Genomic DNA, 20,369 nt, shown 5'->3' with positions numbered 1-20,369 from the left:
GAGAAGCATGTTCAGCAACACACAATCACAGAGTACTTATTTGTCTTGCTGAAATAAGCAGGGGCGTGCGTCCATGAAAACGTTGCTTGGATGGCAACATACGGTATGTTACTCCAAAACCTGTATATACCTTTCAGCATTAATGGTGCCTGCACAGATGTGTAAGTTACCCATGCCTTGGGCACTAATACACCCCCATACGATGACTGATGCTGGCTTTTGAACTTTGCGACTATTAACAATCCAGATGGTTCTTTTCCTCTTTGTTCCGGAGGACACGACGTCCACAGTTTCCAAAAACAATTTGAAATGTGGACTCGTCACACCACAGAACACTTTTCTACTTTGAATCAGTCAATCTTAGATGAACTCGGGCCCAGCAAAGCCAGCGGCGTTTCTGGGTGTTGTTGATAAAAGGCTTTAGCTTCGCATAATAAAGTTTTAACTTGCACTTACTGATGTACCGACCAACTGTAGTTACAGACTGTGTTTTCTGAAGTGTTCCTGCGCCCATGTGGTGATATCCTTTACACAATGATGTCGCTTTTTAATGCCTGAGGGATCGAAGGTCTGTAATATCATTGGTTACGTGCAGTGATTTCACCAGATTCTCTGAACCTGTTGATGATATTACAGACCGTAGATGGTGAAATCCCTAAATTCCTTTCAATAGCCGGTTGAGAAATGTCGTTCTTAAACTGTTGGACAATTTGTTCACACATTTATTCACAAAGCGTTGACCCTTGCCCCATCCTCGTTTGTGAATGACTGAGCATTTCATGGAAGCTGCTTTTATACCCAATCATGGCACCCACCTTTTCCCAATTGGCCTGTTCACTTGTGGGATGTTCCAAATAAGTGTTTGATGAGCATTCCTCAACTTTCTCAGTCTTTTTGCCACTCCTGCTAGCTTTTTGGAAACATGTTGCAGGCATCAAATTCCAAATGAGCTAATATTTGCAAAAAATAACAAAGGTTTCCAGTTCAACATTAAGTGTCTTGTCTTTGCCATCTATACAATTGAATATAGGTTGAAAGGGATTTGCAAATCATTGTATTCTGTTTTTATTTACGATTTACACAATTTACGATGTACCAGTTGTGGGGTTTTTTTTTGTTGTTTGCTAGTTTTAAAAAAATATTTAAAAAGTAAGGCGCCAGAAGACTTCAAATAGGTGCAAGCAGCTTGAGAAAAAAAAAACCTCTAAGATAAGTTATCATTTTTACGATCTCAGTGAAGGGATAAACAATATCTGGGGTGAGCTGAAGCTCCAGAAAAGATGGCAAAACTGTACTGTGAATGAAACCTTATAGCTGTGTAAATACACATATTTTGTCGTTTTGTATTTTTCAGAGCAAGACGATTCCTTCGAGTTCATCATCGTCTCGTTGACCGGACAGACGTGGAACTTTGAAGCGTCAACGTACGAGGAGCGTGAGCTTTGGGTGCAGGCCATCGAGAGTCAAATCTTTGCTAGTCTGCAGTCTTGTGAGAGCATCAAGAACAAGGTAAAAAAAAAAAAATGTGCACTGTCTTTCAAAACCCCCAGCCCCTTACACGCTGTCACACCCGGGAGGCTGTCAGACAGGTGCACTGCAGTGTAGTGTGGAAGGGGGATGTCTTATTAGAAGTGACAGGCACCACAGATAGAACCCGGCTTGTGTCAGCCTGCTGAATGTTCTCCGCCTCATTTTCATACACGGTCTCCTCCCCCTGCCCCCTCTCTGTCTGTGATTGGGATCCATTTAAAAGTGTTTTCCTTCTCTTCTCACTGATTAGTTCGCTGCGACTTATTCTCTCCCTCATTTCACCGCAGTCTCGATTAGGCAGCCAAAGCGATGCCATGGCCATTCAATCCATACGGAACGTGAGGGGAAACAGTTTCTGTGTGGACTGCGATGCACCAAGTGAGTACACGTCCTCAAGTTACATATTAGTCTCACTCGACACACGAAGAAATCAATAACGCTCCCATTTTGATTGGCACTATCAGATAAATATTAATTTAACAATATGTTGTAGTTAATGATGTGATTCCTATCACTGTTATTGTGACCATGTTATTGTTACCATGAATTGATTAACGTGGACCCCGACTTAAACAAGTTGAAAAACGTATTCGGGTGTTACCATTTAGTGGTCAATTGTACGGAATATGTACTGTACTGTGCAATCTACTAATAAAAGTATCAATCAATCAATCAAAAAAAACAAAATGATCACGGTTATCATTATTATCGCTGTATATTTAAATGTGCTGAACATTTTTAAAAAACACTTATACTAAAATATTTTAACCAGTTTTTTGTTGTTTTTTAAACCCACAAACCATACATGCAAAATGTAATACAGTACAGGCCAAAAGTTTGGACAATCCGTTTCATTCAATAGTTTTCTTTATTTTCATGACTATTTACAATGTAGATTGTCACCAAAGGCATCAAAACTATGAATGAACAAATGTTAACCCTTAACAAAAAAGGGTGAAATAGCTGAAAACATGTTTTATGTTCTAGTTTTTTCAAAATAGCCACCCTTTGCTCCCGGGGACCCCATCAAGTCATAAAAATGGGGTCCCACAGTACATTTTTGGGGTCTCACTTTTTTGTATTCGTTTTGAAAACAAATGATAAAAGTATGCAATATCCTGTTACATCTCACATTTTATACTGTGTTTTGGAAAAAGGTTGTCACAAGCGTTACTTAATTCATGAAAAAAAAATAATACAAAAGAAAACATGTTTTTATGCATATGTAAATGTATTCAGTTATAAACGTTCATTCACTTTCTTCTTTCCTTCATGGATATAAACTTTACCGTTGCTATGCCCACACACGCGGTCTCTCCAAGGTTTCTCATAGTCATTGTCACAGACGTCCCATTTGGGTGAGTTTTTCCTTGCCCTTATTTGGGCTCTGTACCGCGGATGTTGTTGTGGCTTGAGCAGCCCTTTCAGACACTGATTGATTGATTGATTGATTGATTGATAATGAGGATGGAATGTTAAAGGGGAACATTATCACCAGACCTATGTAAGCATCAATATATACCTTGATGTTGCAAAAAAAAAGACCATTTGTTTTTTTAACCGATTTCCGAACTCTAAAAGGGTGAATTTGGCAATTTAAACGCCTTTCAATTGTTCGCTGTTGGAGCGATGACCTTTCACTCGTGACGTTACAATGGGAAGCAATCCGCCATTTTCTCAAACACATTACACACACGCGTCAAATCAGCTCTGTTATTTTCAGTTTTTTCGACTGTTTTCCATACCTTGGAGACATGCCTCGTCGGTGTGTTGTCGGAGGGTGTAACAACACGACCAGGGACGGATTCAAGTTGACTTACGTGGAGTGTGCATCGATTTGCACGGCATGCTAATTGATCTTAACATGCTATTTAGGCTAGCTGTATGTACATATTGCATCGTTATGCCTAATTTGTAGCTATATTTGCTTCCAGCCTTTCCCTCCACCCACATTTAATGCCAAACAAACATACCAATCGACGGATGCAAGTTGCACTAGTGTAAAAAGATGCGAAAGTCCCTTGTTTGTTCTGCACATTTTACCGACGATAGCGATGCTACAACAGAGATGTGTGGATATCCTGCGACAATCAAAGCAGATGCATTTTCAACGATAAAGTCAACAAAATCACAAAGGGGAGTTTTGTTGATGTTATTGACTTATGTGCTAATCTGACATATTTGGTCACGGCGTGACTGCCAGCTAATCGATGCTAACATGCTATTTAGGCTAGCTGTATGTACATTTGTAGCTATATTTGCATCCAGCCTTTCCCTCCACCCACATTTAATGCCCAACAAACACTTACCAATCGACGGATTTAAGTTGCTCCAGTGGTCAAAAGATGCAATCGTTGTTTAGAAGGCGATCGCCGAATAGCTTCAATAGCTATTCGCTCAATAGCTTCAAGTTCTTCTTCAATTTCGTTTTCGCTATCTCCCGCCACACTCCAACCATCCGTTTCAATACATGCGTAATCTGTTGAATCGCTTAAGCCGCTGAAATCCGAGCCTGAATCCGAGCTAATGTCGCTATATCTTGCTGTTCTATCCGCCATGTTTGTTTGTATTGGCATCACTATGTGACGTCACAGGAAAATGGACGGGTGGATTTACAGATAGCAAAAATCAGGCACTTTAAAGCCTTTTTTTGGGATATTCCATGATGGGTAAAATTTTGAAAAAAACTTTGAAATATAAAATATGCCACTGGGAACTGATATTTATTGGTTTTAACCCTTCTGAAATTGTGATAATGTTCCCCTTTAAAATAATTTTTAGTCTTGGATTTCCATGACATTGCGCTTTAGGTGACCAACGCACTTCAGTTATAACTGTTATGTAAGTGTAAAAAGAAGTCAATCGTGAAACATACTGGACGTTAATCTTATCAACACATGTGCTTACGATAGTTTTCTCGAAGACTTTGTTTGGTGGCTGCTCCTTTTTTGGAAAAGAGGGTAACTAAAAAGCCAAAGAAAAAGCTAAAGCTCCAGTGTGTTACAAGGACTTCTCAACTGCGGTCAAATCACGTTTTGAAGTTTAATGTGACTTTATAGGCACATTTTTTTCAGCACTTTGGAGGCCCAACAGTTGTATTGATGCCTTACTGGGTCAACAGTGTATTATCGGATTTTCAAGAATTGAAATGGTCCTGGTCTTTTTTTTTTTTTTCCTCCATTGCACAGATCCAGACTGGGCCAGTCTGAACCTGGGCGCCCTGATGTGCATCGAGTGTTCAGGCATCCACAGGAACCTGGGCACTCATCTGTCTCGCGTGCGCTCGCTGGACCTGGACGACTGGCCTGTGGAGCTCAGCATGGTGATGACGGCCATCGGGAACGCTATGGCCAACAGTATTTGGGAGGGGGCCCTGGAGGGCTACAGCAGGCCTGGAAGCGACAGCACCAGGTGGGATTATTGTTTTTAGGCCATTTGCTCCTTGTAACTCTCGACATAAACTGAAACTCAACTTTTTTTTCCAACTATAGTTCAGATAATACGTGAACTACTCCAAATGTGTTTTGGCCCATGTCAACCAACTTAGTCGTAAGAAACAGGAGTGAGTCTTTAACATGGAATTAGAAAATACTGTACATGTAGTCAATTAATCTAAAAGCATGTTGACACTATTCACATTACAGTAGTTCCATATTAAAAAATAAATAAAAAATTGGGTAATTTAGCATTTTAGTCAGAGTTAAAATATCATCAAATATACAGAAAATAAAGGAGTGAACTTACTTGGGGCCTTCTTATGGCCTGGAAAGGATCTGAATGATACAACTTCCTTTCTATTATGTGACTTGTAAAATATTCCACATACCGTATTTCCTTGAATTGCCGCTGGGGCTCTAATTAATTTAAAACGTCTTCTCACTCCTGCGCTTACCAAAAGCATGCGGTAAAAGTAAGCATGCGCTAATTATTTTAAAACCTCTTCTCACTCCGGCACTTACCAAAGGTATGCTGTAAAAATTTGAGTGTGATGTAAGCTTTGACCTTAAATCCTACTGAATAGCTCTTAATCTTCTTCCCTTTATGCAATTTCAAATTACCGGTATTGAAATCCGCCTCCTCCATTTTGACCAGGCGGTTATACTAAGTATGCGCTAATTATCTTGAAAATTAGAGAGGTTCATGTGTTAAGGTAACAGGACTGAGTTTTCAACTACAACATTTTTTTTTAAAATTGGTCAGCAACCCGTGGCTCTAGGGCCGCACGTTGCTCTTTAGTGGCTCCATGGAGATGCAAAAAAATATATGTTTTGTTTAAATATGGTTTGTGTAGGAGGACAAACATGACACAAACCCTCCTAATTGTTAGAAATCCCACTGTTTACATCACACATGCTTCACTGATGAGAGTAATTGGTGAGTGCCGTTTTTGTCCGTCAAATTTTGGCGGTCCTTTAACTCACCGTAGTTTTTTTTATATGTACAACTTTCTCCGACGCTGCCAGAGAAAGACATGTTTTATGCCATAACTTGTTTCTCTCATTTTGTCCACCAAACTTGTTGATGTTATTGACTTGTTGAAGATCTAATCAGGCATATTTGGTCAGTGCAAGACTGCAAGCTATTCGATGCTAGCATGCTATTTAGGCTAGCTCTATGTACATTATGCCTCGTCTTTAGGTATATTTGAGCTCATTTAATTTCCTTTACTTATGTCCTTTGTGTATTTAATTTATATCTGCATGTCTCATTACACATTATCTGTATGTAATATTGCCTGCATTTCTGACAGTTTGTGTGCCAGTATTGACCACCGCAAACGTTAGCCAGCTTGCAAATATTGTGATTAACCCATTAGATTCTAGTGAATAGAAGAAGACAGCCTGTCTTTTCCTTTAACTTGGACACACACATCTATACCTTTGGCCATTAGAAGAAAGTAATTTCCAGGAGTTACCTCACCCCCTGAGAAGCCTCCGTTTTACTAAGGTTTTCCATCCATCCATCTTCTTCCGCTTATCCGAGGTCGGGTTGCGGGGGCAACAGCCTAAGCAGGGAAGCCCAGACTTCCCTCTCCCCAGCCACTTCGTCTAGCTCTTCCCGGGGGATCCCGAGGCGTTCCCAGGCCAGCCGGAAGACATAGTCTTCCCAACGTGTCCTGGGTCTTCCCCGTGGCCTCCTACCGGTTCGACGTGCCCTAAACACCTCCCTAGGGAGGCGTTCGGGTGGCATCCTGACCAGATGCCCGAACCAGCACATCTGGCTCCTCTCAATGTGGAGGACCAGCGGCTTTACTTTGAGCTCCTCCCGGATGGCAGAGCTTCTCACCCTATCTCTAAGGGAGAGCCCCGCCACACGGCTGAGGAAACTCATTTCGGCCGCTTGTACCAGTGATCTTATCCTTTCGGTCATGACCCAAAGCTCATGACCATAGGTGAGGATGGGAACGTAGATCGACCGGTAAATTGAGAGCTTTGCCTACCGGCTCAGCTCCTTCTTCACCACAACGGATCGGTACAATGTCCGCATTACTGAAGACACCGCACGATCCGCCTGTCGATCTCACAATCCACTCTTCCCTCACTCGTGAACAAGACTCCTAGGTATTTGAACTCCTCCACTTGGGGCAGGGTCTCCTACCCAACCCGGAGATGGCACTCCACCCTTTTCCGGGCGAGAACCATGGACTTGGACTTGGAGGTGCTGATTCTCATTCCGGTCGCTTCACACTCGGCTGCAAACCAATCCAGTGAGAGCTGAAGATCCCGGTCAGATGAAGCCATCAGGACCACATCATCTGCAAAAAGCGGAGACCTAATCCTGCAGTCACCAAACCGGAACCCCTCAACGCATTGACTGCGCCTAGAAATTCTGTCCATAAGAGTTATGAACAGAATCGGTGACAAAGGACAGCCTTGGCGGAGTCCAACCCTCACTAGAAATGTGTTCGACTTACTGCCAGCAATGCCGACCAAGCTCTGGCACTGATCGTACAGGGAGCGGACGGCCACAATAAGACAGTCCGGTACCCCATACTCTCTGAGCACTCCCCACAAGACTTCCCGAGGGACACGGTCGAATGCCTTCTCCAAGTCCACAAAGCACATGTAGACTGGTTGGGCAAACTCCCATGCACCCTCAAGAACCCTGCCGAGAGTATAGAGCTGGTCCACAGTTCCACGACCAGGACGAAAACCACACTGTTCCTCCTGAATCCGAGGTTCGACTATCCGGCGTAGCCTCCTTTCCAGTACACCTGAATAAACCTTACCGGGAAGGCTGAGGAGTGTGATCCCACGATAGTTGGAACACACCCTCCGGTCCCCCTTCTTAAAGAGAGGAACCACCACCCCGGTCTGCCAATCCAGAGGTACCGCCCCCGATGTCCACACGATGCTGCAGAGTCTTGTCAACCAAGACAGCCCCACAGCATCCAGAGCCTTAAAGAACTCCGGGCGGATCTCATCAGCCCCCGGGGCCTTGCCACTGAGGAGCTTTTAAACTACCTCAGCGACCTCAGCCCCAGAAATAGGAGAGTCTACCACAGATTCTCCAGGCACTGCTTCCTGATAGGAAGACGTGTTGGTGGGATTGAGGAGGTCTTCGAAGTATTCCTTCCACCTATCCACAACATCCGCAGTTGAGGTCAGCAGAGCACCATCTGCACCATACACGTTGTTGATAGTGCACTGCTTCCCCTTCCTGAGGCGGCGGACGGTGGTCCTGAATCGCTTCGAAGCCGTCCGGAAGTCGTTTTCCACGGCTTCCCCGAACTCCTCCCATGTCCGAGTTTTTGCCTCCGCGACCGCTGAAGCCGCACACCGCTTGGCCTGTCGGTACCTGTCCACTGCCTCCGGAGTCCAATGAGCCAAAAGGACCCGATAGGACTCCTTCTTCAGCTTGACGGCATCCCTCACCGCTGGTGTCCACCAATGGGTTTTAGGATTGCCGCCCCGACAGGCACCAACTACCTTGCGGCCACAGTTCCAATCAGCCGCCTCGACAATAGAGGTGCGGAACATGGTCCACTCAGACTCAATGTCCAGCACCTCCCTCGTGACATGTTCGACGTTCTTCCGGAGGTGGGAATTTAAACTTTCTCTGACAGGAGACTTTGACAGACGTTCCCAGCAGACCCTCAAATGTGTAGAATAAATATTACATTTCAACATTTCTGTCAATGAAGATTTGCATCAGCCTGCGACACATAGTCATTTCGATAGTAGGTTAATATAGACACTTACATTATGTGTTGCCTTCATTATAACACTTATGTAAGACTTGTAAAGTCATTTTGATAGTAGGCTATTACAGCTAATATAGACACTTACATCATGTGTTGCCTTCATTATAACACTTATATAAGAATTTTAAAGTCATTTTGATAGTAGGCTATTGTAGCTAATATAGACACATCATGTGTTGTCTTATCCATCCATCCATTTTCTACCGCTTATTCCCTTTTGGGGTCGCGGGGGGCGTTATATATACACTTATATAAGACATTTAAATCAATTTTGATATTAGGCTTTTATACTGTAGCTAATATAGACACTTACCTCGTGTGTTGCCTTCATTTTAACACATATAAGACTTTTAAAGCCATTTTGATACTAGGCTTATATAGCTAATATAGACACATCATGTGTTGCCTTCATTGTAACACTTATATAAGGCTTTTAATTATTTTAATATGGCTCCTTTAACATCTCGTTTTGGGTTGTCGACCCCTGGGTTAAGGAGTAACACAAACATTTTAAAAATAATAATAATAATATATATATATATATATGTATATATATATATATATATATATATATATATATATATATATATATATATCATCCATCCATTTTCTACCGCTTATTCCCTTATATATATATATCAATGTTTATTTATATATATATATCAATGTTTATTTATATAGCCCTAAATCAGTGGTCCCCAACCTTTTTGTATCCGCGGACCGGTCAACGCTTAATAATTTGTCCCGCGGCCCGGGGGGTGTCCTTTTTTTTTCTTTTTCTTCTTTTTTCTTCTTTGTCATGAAAAAGGGATGTCTTTGTCATGGAAAGAGGGAGGTTTTTTGTGGTTGGTGCACTATTTGTAAGTGTATATTGTGTTTTTTATGTTGATTTAGTAAAAAAAAAAAAAGTTATTTATTTTTTAAAATTTTTTTTTTAATAAAAAATCTTCTGCGGCCCGGTGGTTGGGGACCACTGCCCTAAATCACAAGTGTCCCACCACGACATCCTCGGAAGAACCCACATAAAGAATAAACATTGATTGATATATATATATATAACATTTCTAAGGTACTTAAATATATGTATAATTTTTTTGTTTTTGTTTATTTTTATTATTATTTATATTTTAATACATATATATATATATATATACATATATATATATATATATATATATATATATATATATACATATATATAAAACATTTCTAAGGTACTTAAATTTAAGTTTGGTTTTAGGAAGCAAGTCCAGGACACTTTGCTTAATAAAACAATTTCTTTCACAGGTAATTATAGCGTGCCCACTTTTTCCTGAGGATATAAATGGCACTGGTGAAATATATCTAAAATAATTTATTATTCTTTGCACCCAACTTCTATAAGTGTCAGCATGTTAGGCACCTATTATCTCATCGTATTATTATTTTTTTCCTCATTTACCAGCCGACTATAAATCATGCTAATCCCCAGTGTGACATCATTTAGCGCCTCCTTGCTAAATGTGTTGACCAGCTCCAAAACCATTAAGTTCCCCTCTTCACATTTAAGCGTTAATCAGGAAGAGATCTGGTGACGTAAACCTCCTCCGCCAAACCCTCAACAAAGTAAGCCCTCGTTCCTCTCCTCCTGCTGAGGAGATCCGCGAGCAGGATTGTTTGTCTCGCGGTGTCAAGTGAGACTGGCGTTGCAGGCTGACAAATGGCCTGCTTGTGTGGCTGTGCAGGTAATTAAGCACACCATTAAGGTTAAACTCTAACCCCACGAGCTGGGCCCTGGGGGCCCTCGCCGGCCCTGTCACATATCCATCACCGGGGCCCGGGTCATCGCTCAGTTTGTCACAGTCGGGACTGTCTGCGGCTTCTCCCCTGCTGGCATTTGGAAGTGAAGAAAAAGTAAAAGTTTAGTTCAGTTTTATTATTTTAAGAAATATATTTAGAGAACAACAATGCTGTGTATCCAAAAAATGTTACGTTTGTTTAAACCCTTATATGATAAATAATAAATCCTGCATTACTGCATTAATTAAAATATTGTAACTAGGGTTGTACGGTATATCAGTACTAGTATAGTACCACGATACCAATGAATCATATTCTGTACTATACCGCCTCTGAAAAGGACCGGTCCAATGATACCAAAGTACTGGAGCGTATCTAGTTGATACTACTATTACAGTAGTATCAACTAGATAGTAGTACGTCGATATATTGTGGTATCACATCTTCTTTCGATTTTTTAAAAATGTATATCATGTTTATAAACTCAGGAAATACGTCCCTGGACACATGAGGACTTTGAATATGACCAATGTATGATCCTGTAACGACTTGTTATCGGATTGATACACAAATTTGTGATATCATCCAAAACTAATTCAAACAAAAGAATAAGTGAATATTACATTTAAACAGAAGTGTAGATAGAACATGTTAAAAGAGAAAGTAAACTGATATTAGCAACAAATAGATTAATAATTCATTTTCTACCACTTTTCCTTAAAAATGTTGACAAAATAATTGAATGGAGAATGACACAATATTTTACTGCATAGTCTTTTTCTTTGTTTTGTATGGTCACTATTTTATTTAAGGACAAACTTGCATTAAAAAAAAATAATGTTTAATGTACCGTAAGATTTTTTGTTATAATAAAGCCAATATAGACATTTTTGTGGTCCCTTTTATTTAGAAAAGTACCGAAATATATAAGTGTAAATATGTGGGAAAAAAAAGAATAAAAAAATGTGCAAGCCACGACCTGGTCATGCAAAGAAAAGCAATATTTTGTTTGGTATGGTATGTATTATAAATAACGAAAATTCCCCCAAATAATTGTTTGCTGAAAAAAGAAATATTTTATTTTGTAACTCAGTCTTCATTTTTCAGATTTTATTATAAATCCACAAAAAATTGTTGGCTTTCAAGGTAATAATTGTTTTGTATATCATAATTTATTTTAGATTTTTCTTTTCTGCTATCCTCATTGGAAATAGTAAATTTTACTCGATCATAAACAACAAAAATGGTGGCTGCACAAACTTGAAATATTAGTGTGGATAGTCGCTAACAATAGATCATTGGGTGCAATGTATACATTGACCGTATTGGTTTGTAGACCCGGGTTACAAATTGGATTATATTTTCTGAATTTAAACTAAGCTGAAGAGGTTTTTTTGTCCATCACAAAAGACAAAAAAAATCTTAAAATTAATTTAAAACATGAGTTGAGTTTGAGTTAATTTGGAACATGCATGCATACAACGTGATACATCACAATGTCCAGTTTCTCTATTCAACATGTTCACAAAGGAGTAGGAAGAAGCAGAGTTTAATTAATCCTACCCCTTTTCCTTTACAGATTAGCTGCTCAAAGTTTTGTTCTCTTCCTGTTCTCAGTTTAGTCACAATATACTCCATAAGTAATAACATTAGAAATAAATAAATAATAATTAGTAAAGTAAGTGAGATGAATAGGATTAGCTAGAAAATGAATGGATGGATGAAATAAATTCAGAAAGTGTCTCAAGGTTATTTTCTTTGTACTTTGTAAACACTTTAAGTTTGAAGAGTATCTTGAAGTGGATCATATTAGTACATTGTTTGATTTCTTTGCTGAATCCATTCCATAATTTACTTCCACATACTTATATACTGAAGGTTTTAAGTGTTGTACGTGCGTACAAATGTTTTAAATTACATTTTTCTGTAGGATGATATTTCTCCTCTTTTGTTGAGTAATCCATTTGTAACTTTTACAGACTTATATTTATTACTAGAAATCCTGTTCAATGATGTCAATTATTAATGAACTAATGAGATGAAAGTATGTTAGTTTGAGATACATCTTCCCTATGTATTCATATTATCCTTCCGCATAACTTTGTGTATTTTGCGGTAAAAGATTGCCTGAATGCAAACCCAACACTTTCTGGAGTTCCTTCTGCAGTCACTTCTGCACTGAATGATGGCCTACAGTTATATATTGAACGCTTTCTGCTCCAAAGTGCTCCATGAAAGATTATTGATGTTGATTCCTGCCGCTACCACTGTCAGTCCTCCTCGTGTCGCCTCGGGAAGGAAGCTCCTTCATTGTCTTTAAGACTAAGAAAAAGAGAGGGGGGGAAAAAACGATCTTATCCCGGAGCAGCATCTCCATTATTTTTCCCTGTCAAACAATAAATCTCATTTGCGGCATAAGTAATCTTCAGACAAAGAGCAGCGCCTGTAAAGTGTCGCACGTGGCCACTGGTTAGCGAGAAGCGGGTTGATGTCGACTGGTGGCATCCACGTTACTCTTGCATTGTGTTGCTTTATCATGAATGATGAATTATAAGCAACTTAATGGGATTCTTTCCCTTTTCCACACCATAAATCCTCACCTGCGTGGCGTCATTGCGAGGACTTTTAATTGTGTCCCACTGGTGACATGCAGCAGCTTTGTGATTGCGCCCAGGCCCGCCGCGCACGTGGCTCCCAACTCCACGCTAAACATTAGTGACACCTCATCTAAACGACTCAGTAACTACTTGAATATCAACTCGCCGTCTCATTGAATGTCTCCTGCAAGAATAGTTTTACCCACCGCCCACCTTTTTTCCCCTGTATTTTGACGATTTGAACATGAATGCATTCATGCACAATATGGCTTTAACTCATGATCTTGAACACCAGTCATAGGCAGACAGGAATTACTGGTGGACATCAGGCTAGTTACTAATGGCAGACATGTTTATTTATTAGCCTTAACTTGTGGATAAAACTATTGGGACTCACAGCCATTATCATACCTTAGAGCAGTGGTTCTCAACCTTTTTTCAGTGATGTACCCCCTGTGAACATTTTTTAAATTCAAGTACCCTCTAATCAGAGCAAAGCATTTTTGGTTGAAAAAAAGAGATAAAGAAGTAAAATACAGCACTATGTCATCAGTTTCTGATTTATTAAATTGCATTAAAGTGCAAAATATTGCTCATTTGCGGTGGTCTTTCTTGAACTATTTGGAAAAAAAGATATAAAAATAACAAAAAATCAGTTTCTGATTTATTAAATTGCATAAAAGTGCAAAATATTGCTCATTTGCAGTGGTCTTTCTTGAACTATTTGGAAAAAAAGATATTAAAATAACAAAAAATCAGTTTCTGATTTATTAAATTGCATTAAAGTGCAAAATATTGCTCATTTGCAGTGGTCTTTCTTGAACTATTTGGAAAAAAAGATATAAAAATAACAAAAAATCAGTTTCTGATTTATTAAATTGCATAAAAGTGCAAAATATTGCTCATTTGCAGTGGTCTTTCTTGAACTATTTGGAAAAAAAGATATTAAAATAACAAAAAATCAGTTTCTGATTTATTAAATTGCATTAAAGTGCAAAATATTGCTCATTTGCAGTGGTCTTTCTTGAACTATTTGGAAAAAAAGATATAAAAATAACAAAAAATCAGTTTCTGATTTATTAAATTGCATTAAAGTGCAAAATATTGCTCATTTGCAGTGGTCTTTCTTGAACTATTTGGAAAAAAAGATATAAAAATAACTAAAAACTTGTTGAAAAATAAACAAGTGATTCAATTATAAATAAAGATTTTTACACATAAAAGTAATCATCAACTTAAAGTGCCCTCGGGATTGTAATAGAGATCCATCTGGATTCATCAACTTTGTTCTAAACATTTCTTAAAAAAAAAAGAAATCATTAAAATCAATATTTATGGAACATGTCCACAAAGAATCTGGCTGTCAACGCTGGATATTGCATTGTTGTATTGATTCACAGTTTATGAACTTACATTCATATTTTGTTGAAGTATTATTCAATAAATATATTTATAAAGGATTTTTGAATTGTTGCTATTTTTAGAATATTTAAAAAAAACCTCACGTACCCCTTGGCATACGTTCAAGTACCCCCAGGGGTACGCGTACCCCCATTTGACAACCACTGCCTTAGAGTACGGTATATACAAAACCCAAAACCAATGAAGTTGGCACGTTTTGTCAAATGTAAATAAAAAAACGGAATACAATGATTTGCAAATCCATTTCAACTTATATTCAATTGAATAGACTGCAAAAACAACCTATTCAATGTTCGAACTGAGAAAATTTGATTTTATTTTGTAAATAATCATTAACTTAGAATTTAATGGCAGCAACACGTTGCAAAAAAGTTGGCACGTGGACATTTTTACCACTGTGTTACATGGCCTTTCCTTTTAACAACACTCAGTTAACACTTGAGAACTGAGGAGACCAATTTTTGTAGCTTTTCAGTTGAAATTCTTTTCCCATTCTTGGTCGATGTACAGCTTAAGTTGTTCAACAGTCCGGGGTCTCCATTGTCGTATTTTAGGCTTCATATTGCGCCACACATTTTCAATGGGAGACCGGCATAGAGGCCAGTCTAGTACCCGCACTCTTTTACTATGAAGCCACGCTGTTGTAACACGTGGCTTGGCATTGTCTTGCTGAAATAAGCAGGGGCATCCATGATAACGTTGCTTGGAAGGCAACATATGTTGCTCCAAAATCTGTATGTACCTTTCACCATTAATGGTTGTAAGTTACCCATGTCTTGGGCACTAATACACCCCCATACCATCACAGATGCTGGCTTTTCAACTTTGCGCCTATAACAGCCCGGATGGTTTCCTCTTTGGTCCGGAGGACACGACATCCACAGTTTCCAAAAACAATTTGAAATGTGAACTCGTCAGACCACAGAACACTTTTCCACTTTGCATCAGTCCATCTTAGATGAGCTTGGGCCCAGCAAAGCCAGCAGTGTTTCTGGGTGTTGTTGATAAATGGCTTTGGCTTTGCATAGTAGAGTTTTAACTTGCACTTACAGATGTAGTGACAAACTGTAGTTACTTACAGTGGTTTTCTCAGTTTTCTTGAGCCCATGTGGTGATATCCTTTACACACTGATGTGGATTTTTGATGCAGTACCACCTGAGGGCTTGAAGGCCTGTAATATCATGGCTTACGTGCAGTGATTTCTCCAGATTCTCTGACCCTTATGATGATATTACGGACCGTAGATGATTAAATCCCTAAATTCCTTGCAATAGCTGGTTGAGAAACGTTGTTCCTAAACTTTTCCACAATATGCTACCGCATTTGTTCACAAAGTGGTGACCCTTGCCTCATCCTTGTTTGTGAATGACTGACAATTTAATGGAATCTGCTTTTATAGCCAATCATTGCACCCGCCTGTTCCCAATTAGCCTGTTCACCTGTGGGATATTACAAATAAGTGTCTGATCAGCATTCCTCAACTTTCTCAGTCTTTTTTTCCACTTGTGCCAGCTTTTTTTAAACATGTTGCAAACATCAAATTCCAAATGAGCTAATATTTGAAAATAACAAAGTATTCCAGTTCGAACATTAAGTATTTTGTCTTTGCAGTGTATCCATCCATCCATTTTCTACCGCTTATTCCCTTTTGGGGTAGCGGGGGGCGCTGGCGCCTAACTCAGCTACAATCGGGCGGAAGGCGGTGTACACCCTGGACAAGTCGCCACCTCATCACAGGGCCAACACAGATAGACAATTGAATATACGTCGAAAAAGATTTGTAAATCATTGTATTCTGTTTTTATTTACAATGTACACAAAGTGCCAACTTCACTGGTTTTGGGGATATACTGTTATAGGGCTTTAATCTATTCCAGTTGTTAAAAGATCCCATATTATACCCCCAGTAGGGCTCAAAAGTGGAAAGCAATGCATTGTGGGTCTTGCTGGACTCTGAACAGCTTATTTTCATTGCTGAAGGCAAGACTCTACCCTAAAGTTGTGTCATTTTCTTTAACAGGTTCAAAACATGGCGCGAAAGTGCGACATCACTAACTGCCACAATTCTGGTCATGAACGCTTCAGGGGGAAAAGGATTGGTTGATATTTGTCTCATTCCCAGGGCAGAAACAAAGCCAAGAAAGAAAGTTGCTTTAGTGAGCTAATAAAGAGACGATGAATAGTCTGGATAGCAGCTGTGAGATAATCAAACATGACTTTTAACACCATCACTTGGTAAGTTATGGTGTGGTCACTGCATTTTCCCACTGGCAAGTTTGAATCAGCATGGTGGCATAAGGGTTAGTGCATGTGCCTTACAATACGAAGGTCCTGCAGTCCTGAGTTCAATCCCGGGCTCTGGATCTTTCTGTGTGGAGTTTGCATGTTCTCTCCATGAATGCGTGGGTTCCCTCCGGGTACTCCGACTTCCTCCCACATCCAAAGACATGCACCTGGGGATAGGTTGATTGGCAACACCAAATTGGCCCTAGTGTGTGAATGTGAGTGTGAATGTTGTCTGTCTATCTGTGTTGGCCCTGTGATGAGGTGGCGACTTGTCCAGGATCTACGCCGCCTTCCGCCCGATTGCAGCTGAGATAGACTCCAGCACCCCATGTGACCCCGAAAGGGAATAAGCGGTGGAAAATGGATGGATGGATGGATGGATGTTGCACACGTAGTATTTAGAAACATGTTAGCCTTAGTTGCTAAACTAAGTTAAGCTCGCTGCGAGTTACGAACAACGTACAATATTTGGAAAAAAAGTAATACCCATATTCATGATCAAAAAACTGAAAATACTTTAAATATGTCCCACATTAATGCACATGGTATTTCAGACTCGAAATGTATTTAGTTTGAAACACATTTCTCCAGGAGACACCACAGGAATGCGGATAGTTTCAAAAAGGCATATCCAAGGTTAAAACGATCTCTATCCACGCAAATGTAGTTTCTAAACACACATATGGTCCAATCAGAAGCCGGGAAAAGCAGCCACACTGACTTATGGTGTATAAAACCTCTTATTATAAGTTTCATTTTGATATGCTGGACGTCCAATGACATGTACATTATCTTTAAAACCAGGCTGCACTTACACAGAGGCTTGCGAACATGATGAATCTTTTTTTTTCTTTTTATTGTTTAATGCGCCACACAGTGACAAGTCCTGTTGACTTACCTCTGAAAGACGAGTCTTCTCTTTCAGATGTAAAATTCCAAGGTTTTGCTGACACCCAAAGTTGGTTTGTCTGTCAGCCTTACTGAATTGACTCTCTGAAATGTTTTGCCTGTAAAAAAAACTGACTCCGTTGTCCATGGGTGTCAAACTCTGGCCCGCGGGCCAAATTCTGCCCGCCGTGTAATTTCATTTGGCCCTTGAGGCAATATCAAATTAACATTAGAGCTGGCCCGCCGCTGTAACACCGCATTCACCACTAATACTCATACTCGTCAACCTTCCCGATTTTCCCGAGGGAGACTCCCGAAGTTCAGTGCCCCTCCCGAATTTCTCCCGATTTCCACCCGGACAATAATATTGGGGGCGTGCCGTAAAAGCACTGCCTTTGGCGTTCTCTACATGTCGCCACGTCCGCTTTTCCTCCATACAAACAGCGTGCCGGCCCACTCGCATAATATATGCGGCTCATACACACACACAAGTGTATGTAAGGCATACTTGGTCAACAGCCATACAGGTCACACTGAGGGTGGCCGTATAAACAACTTTAACACTGTTACAAATATACGCCACACTGTGAACCCACAGCAAACAAGAATGACAAACACATTTCGGGAGAACATCCGCACCGTAACGCAACATAAACACAACCGAACAAATACCCAGAACCCCTTGCATCACTAACTCTTCCGGGACGCTACAATATACCCCACCCGCTACCACCAAACCCTTCCCCAACTCAAACCCGCCGCCGAAAAGAGGCATTCAATTTGTATGTTTATTTTATTTGATATGCCATTGATATTTTTTAATTATTATTATTTAAAACACGATTTTGCATGTCACTATAAAGTTATACAAGCCCTTCTTGGTCAATATTCAATGCAAAACATGTTTGGGTCCCAATTAAAGGATTAATTTGTTCAACCTCGGCCCGTTCAGTTTGAAATTTTGGCCCACTCTGTATTTGAGTTTGACACCCCTGCCGTTGACGATCGAGATACAGGACATGTTCGACAGCTTGCTCAAATCTCATGTGGATCACTTCCACCAATTGTACTTATTTCGAAGGTGGCAAACCTTTGGAACTGGGTCCATTTTATTTGGATACGGTCCCTGGAATTTTTTTTTCTCTCGTATAATCCATTTTTAATCCAGTTTGTTGTTCTCTCTCACAATACTGCTGGTTGAGTACCGCCAAGTAAACAAAAACTTTGTCCAGCAACAATGGCTACCCAACTCCCACAATGCATTGCGAAATCAAGTGCCCTTTGGAATCCTATTGTGTATTGGAAGTGTGTTGGGCAAAATCTAGCTTTGATGTTCAATTTAGGCCCCTTCTACACTAAAGTTATATGGGGTGAATGCCACCTAACCTTATCCCTGTCCACACACACACAATGCCACCGTTTAAGATCCACATCCCCACTCCGCCGGCGCAGCGCGACCTAGTACACATGCGTGGAAAAAAATGCGAGCGTCATAGTTACCTCTGACCTGGAAGTGTATTCATACCCTGTGTTTTAATGTAGACCATTGCCGCATTTCTTTTAACGGTAAACCTTGCTTGCCTCACCATCAGCAGCTGTTAGACTATTGTAGTGAATCACTCCTGAGCCATCATACATGAATCATAACTCTAATGGACGTGTGAAAGTAAACAATGTGATAAAGAACATTTTACAACAATCAATCTAGGGATTGAGATATTTGGTCAGGAACACTGTGCTCGAAGGTTGAAATTGGTGGTGGTACTTGACGGCCGCAACCACTTCATGGCTTCACAGTAGTTATGGAGTACCAAACTAGCCGTTGAGTAATCGCTCCACATACATTTTGGACAATAACTGATAGCCTGATTCGCCAGTCCAAATGCATTCGCTGTTTTCCGAAGTACTCCCTCGTCCACGGGAGCCCGCATTCTCGTTGTCTCCCCCTCGACAACTAGACGAGGTATTTCGCTAAGTAGAATCACAGCTGACCTGGACATTCGAAAGTTCTCTTGCCGTTCCTGTGGCACAACACACCTGGTGACTAACATATCCCACCAGGCTGCCGTTCTTCCAGGCCTTATCCAAAGCCGTCGCTCAACATTGCTATGTTGCCGTCTGAGATGTGTTGTATCCGAAATAGCTGCAATCGTGCGTTTTTCTTTCTTTTAAAGGCCTACTGAAATGAGATTTTCTTATTTAAACGGGGATAGCAGGTCCATTCTATGTGTCATACTTGATCATTTCCCGATATTGCCATATTTTTGCTGAAAAGGATTTAGTAGAGAACATCCACGATAAAGTTCGCAACTTTTGCTTGCTAACAGAAAAGCCCTGCCTTTACCGGAAGTCGCAGACGATGACATTGTTTTTAATGGGAGCCTCCAACAAAAACAGCTATTCGGACCGAGAAAACGACAATTTCCCCATAAATTTGAGCGAGGATGAAGGATTCGTATTTGAGGATATTGATAGCGACGGACTACAAAAAAACAAAACAAAAAACGCGATTGCATTGGGACGGATTCAGATGTTTTTTAGACACATTTACTAGGATAATTCTGGTAAATCCCTTATCTTTCTATTGTGTTGCTAGTGTTTTAGTGAGTTTAACAGTACCTAATAGTCGGAGGTGTGTGTCCACGGGTGTGTTGACGCCCAG

General features: G+C 40.2%; 1 protein-coding gene across 3 annotated transcripts in view; it reads left to right on the top strand.

Moving 5' to 3' along the window:
• agap3 (ArfGAP with GTPase domain, ankyrin repeat and PH domain 3) overlaps positions 1-20,369 on the top strand; it is a 414,103-nt gene that overhangs the window by 359,718 nt on the left and 34,016 nt on the right. For all 3 annotated transcript variants that reach the window (XM_061920474.1, XM_061920475.1, XM_061920473.1), the window contains exons 14-16: positions 1,355-1,509; positions 1,818-1,908; positions 4,719-4,941. In XM_061920474.1, the coding sequence (XP_061776458.1) occupies positions 1,355-1,509; positions 1,818-1,908; positions 4,719-4,941 (469 nt within the window). The remainder of the gene's footprint in view (positions 1-1,354; positions 1,510-1,817; positions 1,909-4,718; positions 4,942-20,369) is intronic.

This window comes from Nerophis ophidion, linkage group LG14 (genome assembly GCF_033978795.1).
Source record: "Nerophis ophidion isolate RoL-2023_Sa linkage group LG14, RoL_Noph_v1.0, whole genome shotgun sequence".
Taxonomy (NCBI): domain Eukaryota; kingdom Metazoa; phylum Chordata; class Actinopteri; order Syngnathiformes; family Syngnathidae; genus Nerophis; species Nerophis ophidion.
The sequence above is the reverse complement of the archived record's forward strand: the minus strand, read 5'-3'. Positions and strand labels throughout refer to the sequence as shown.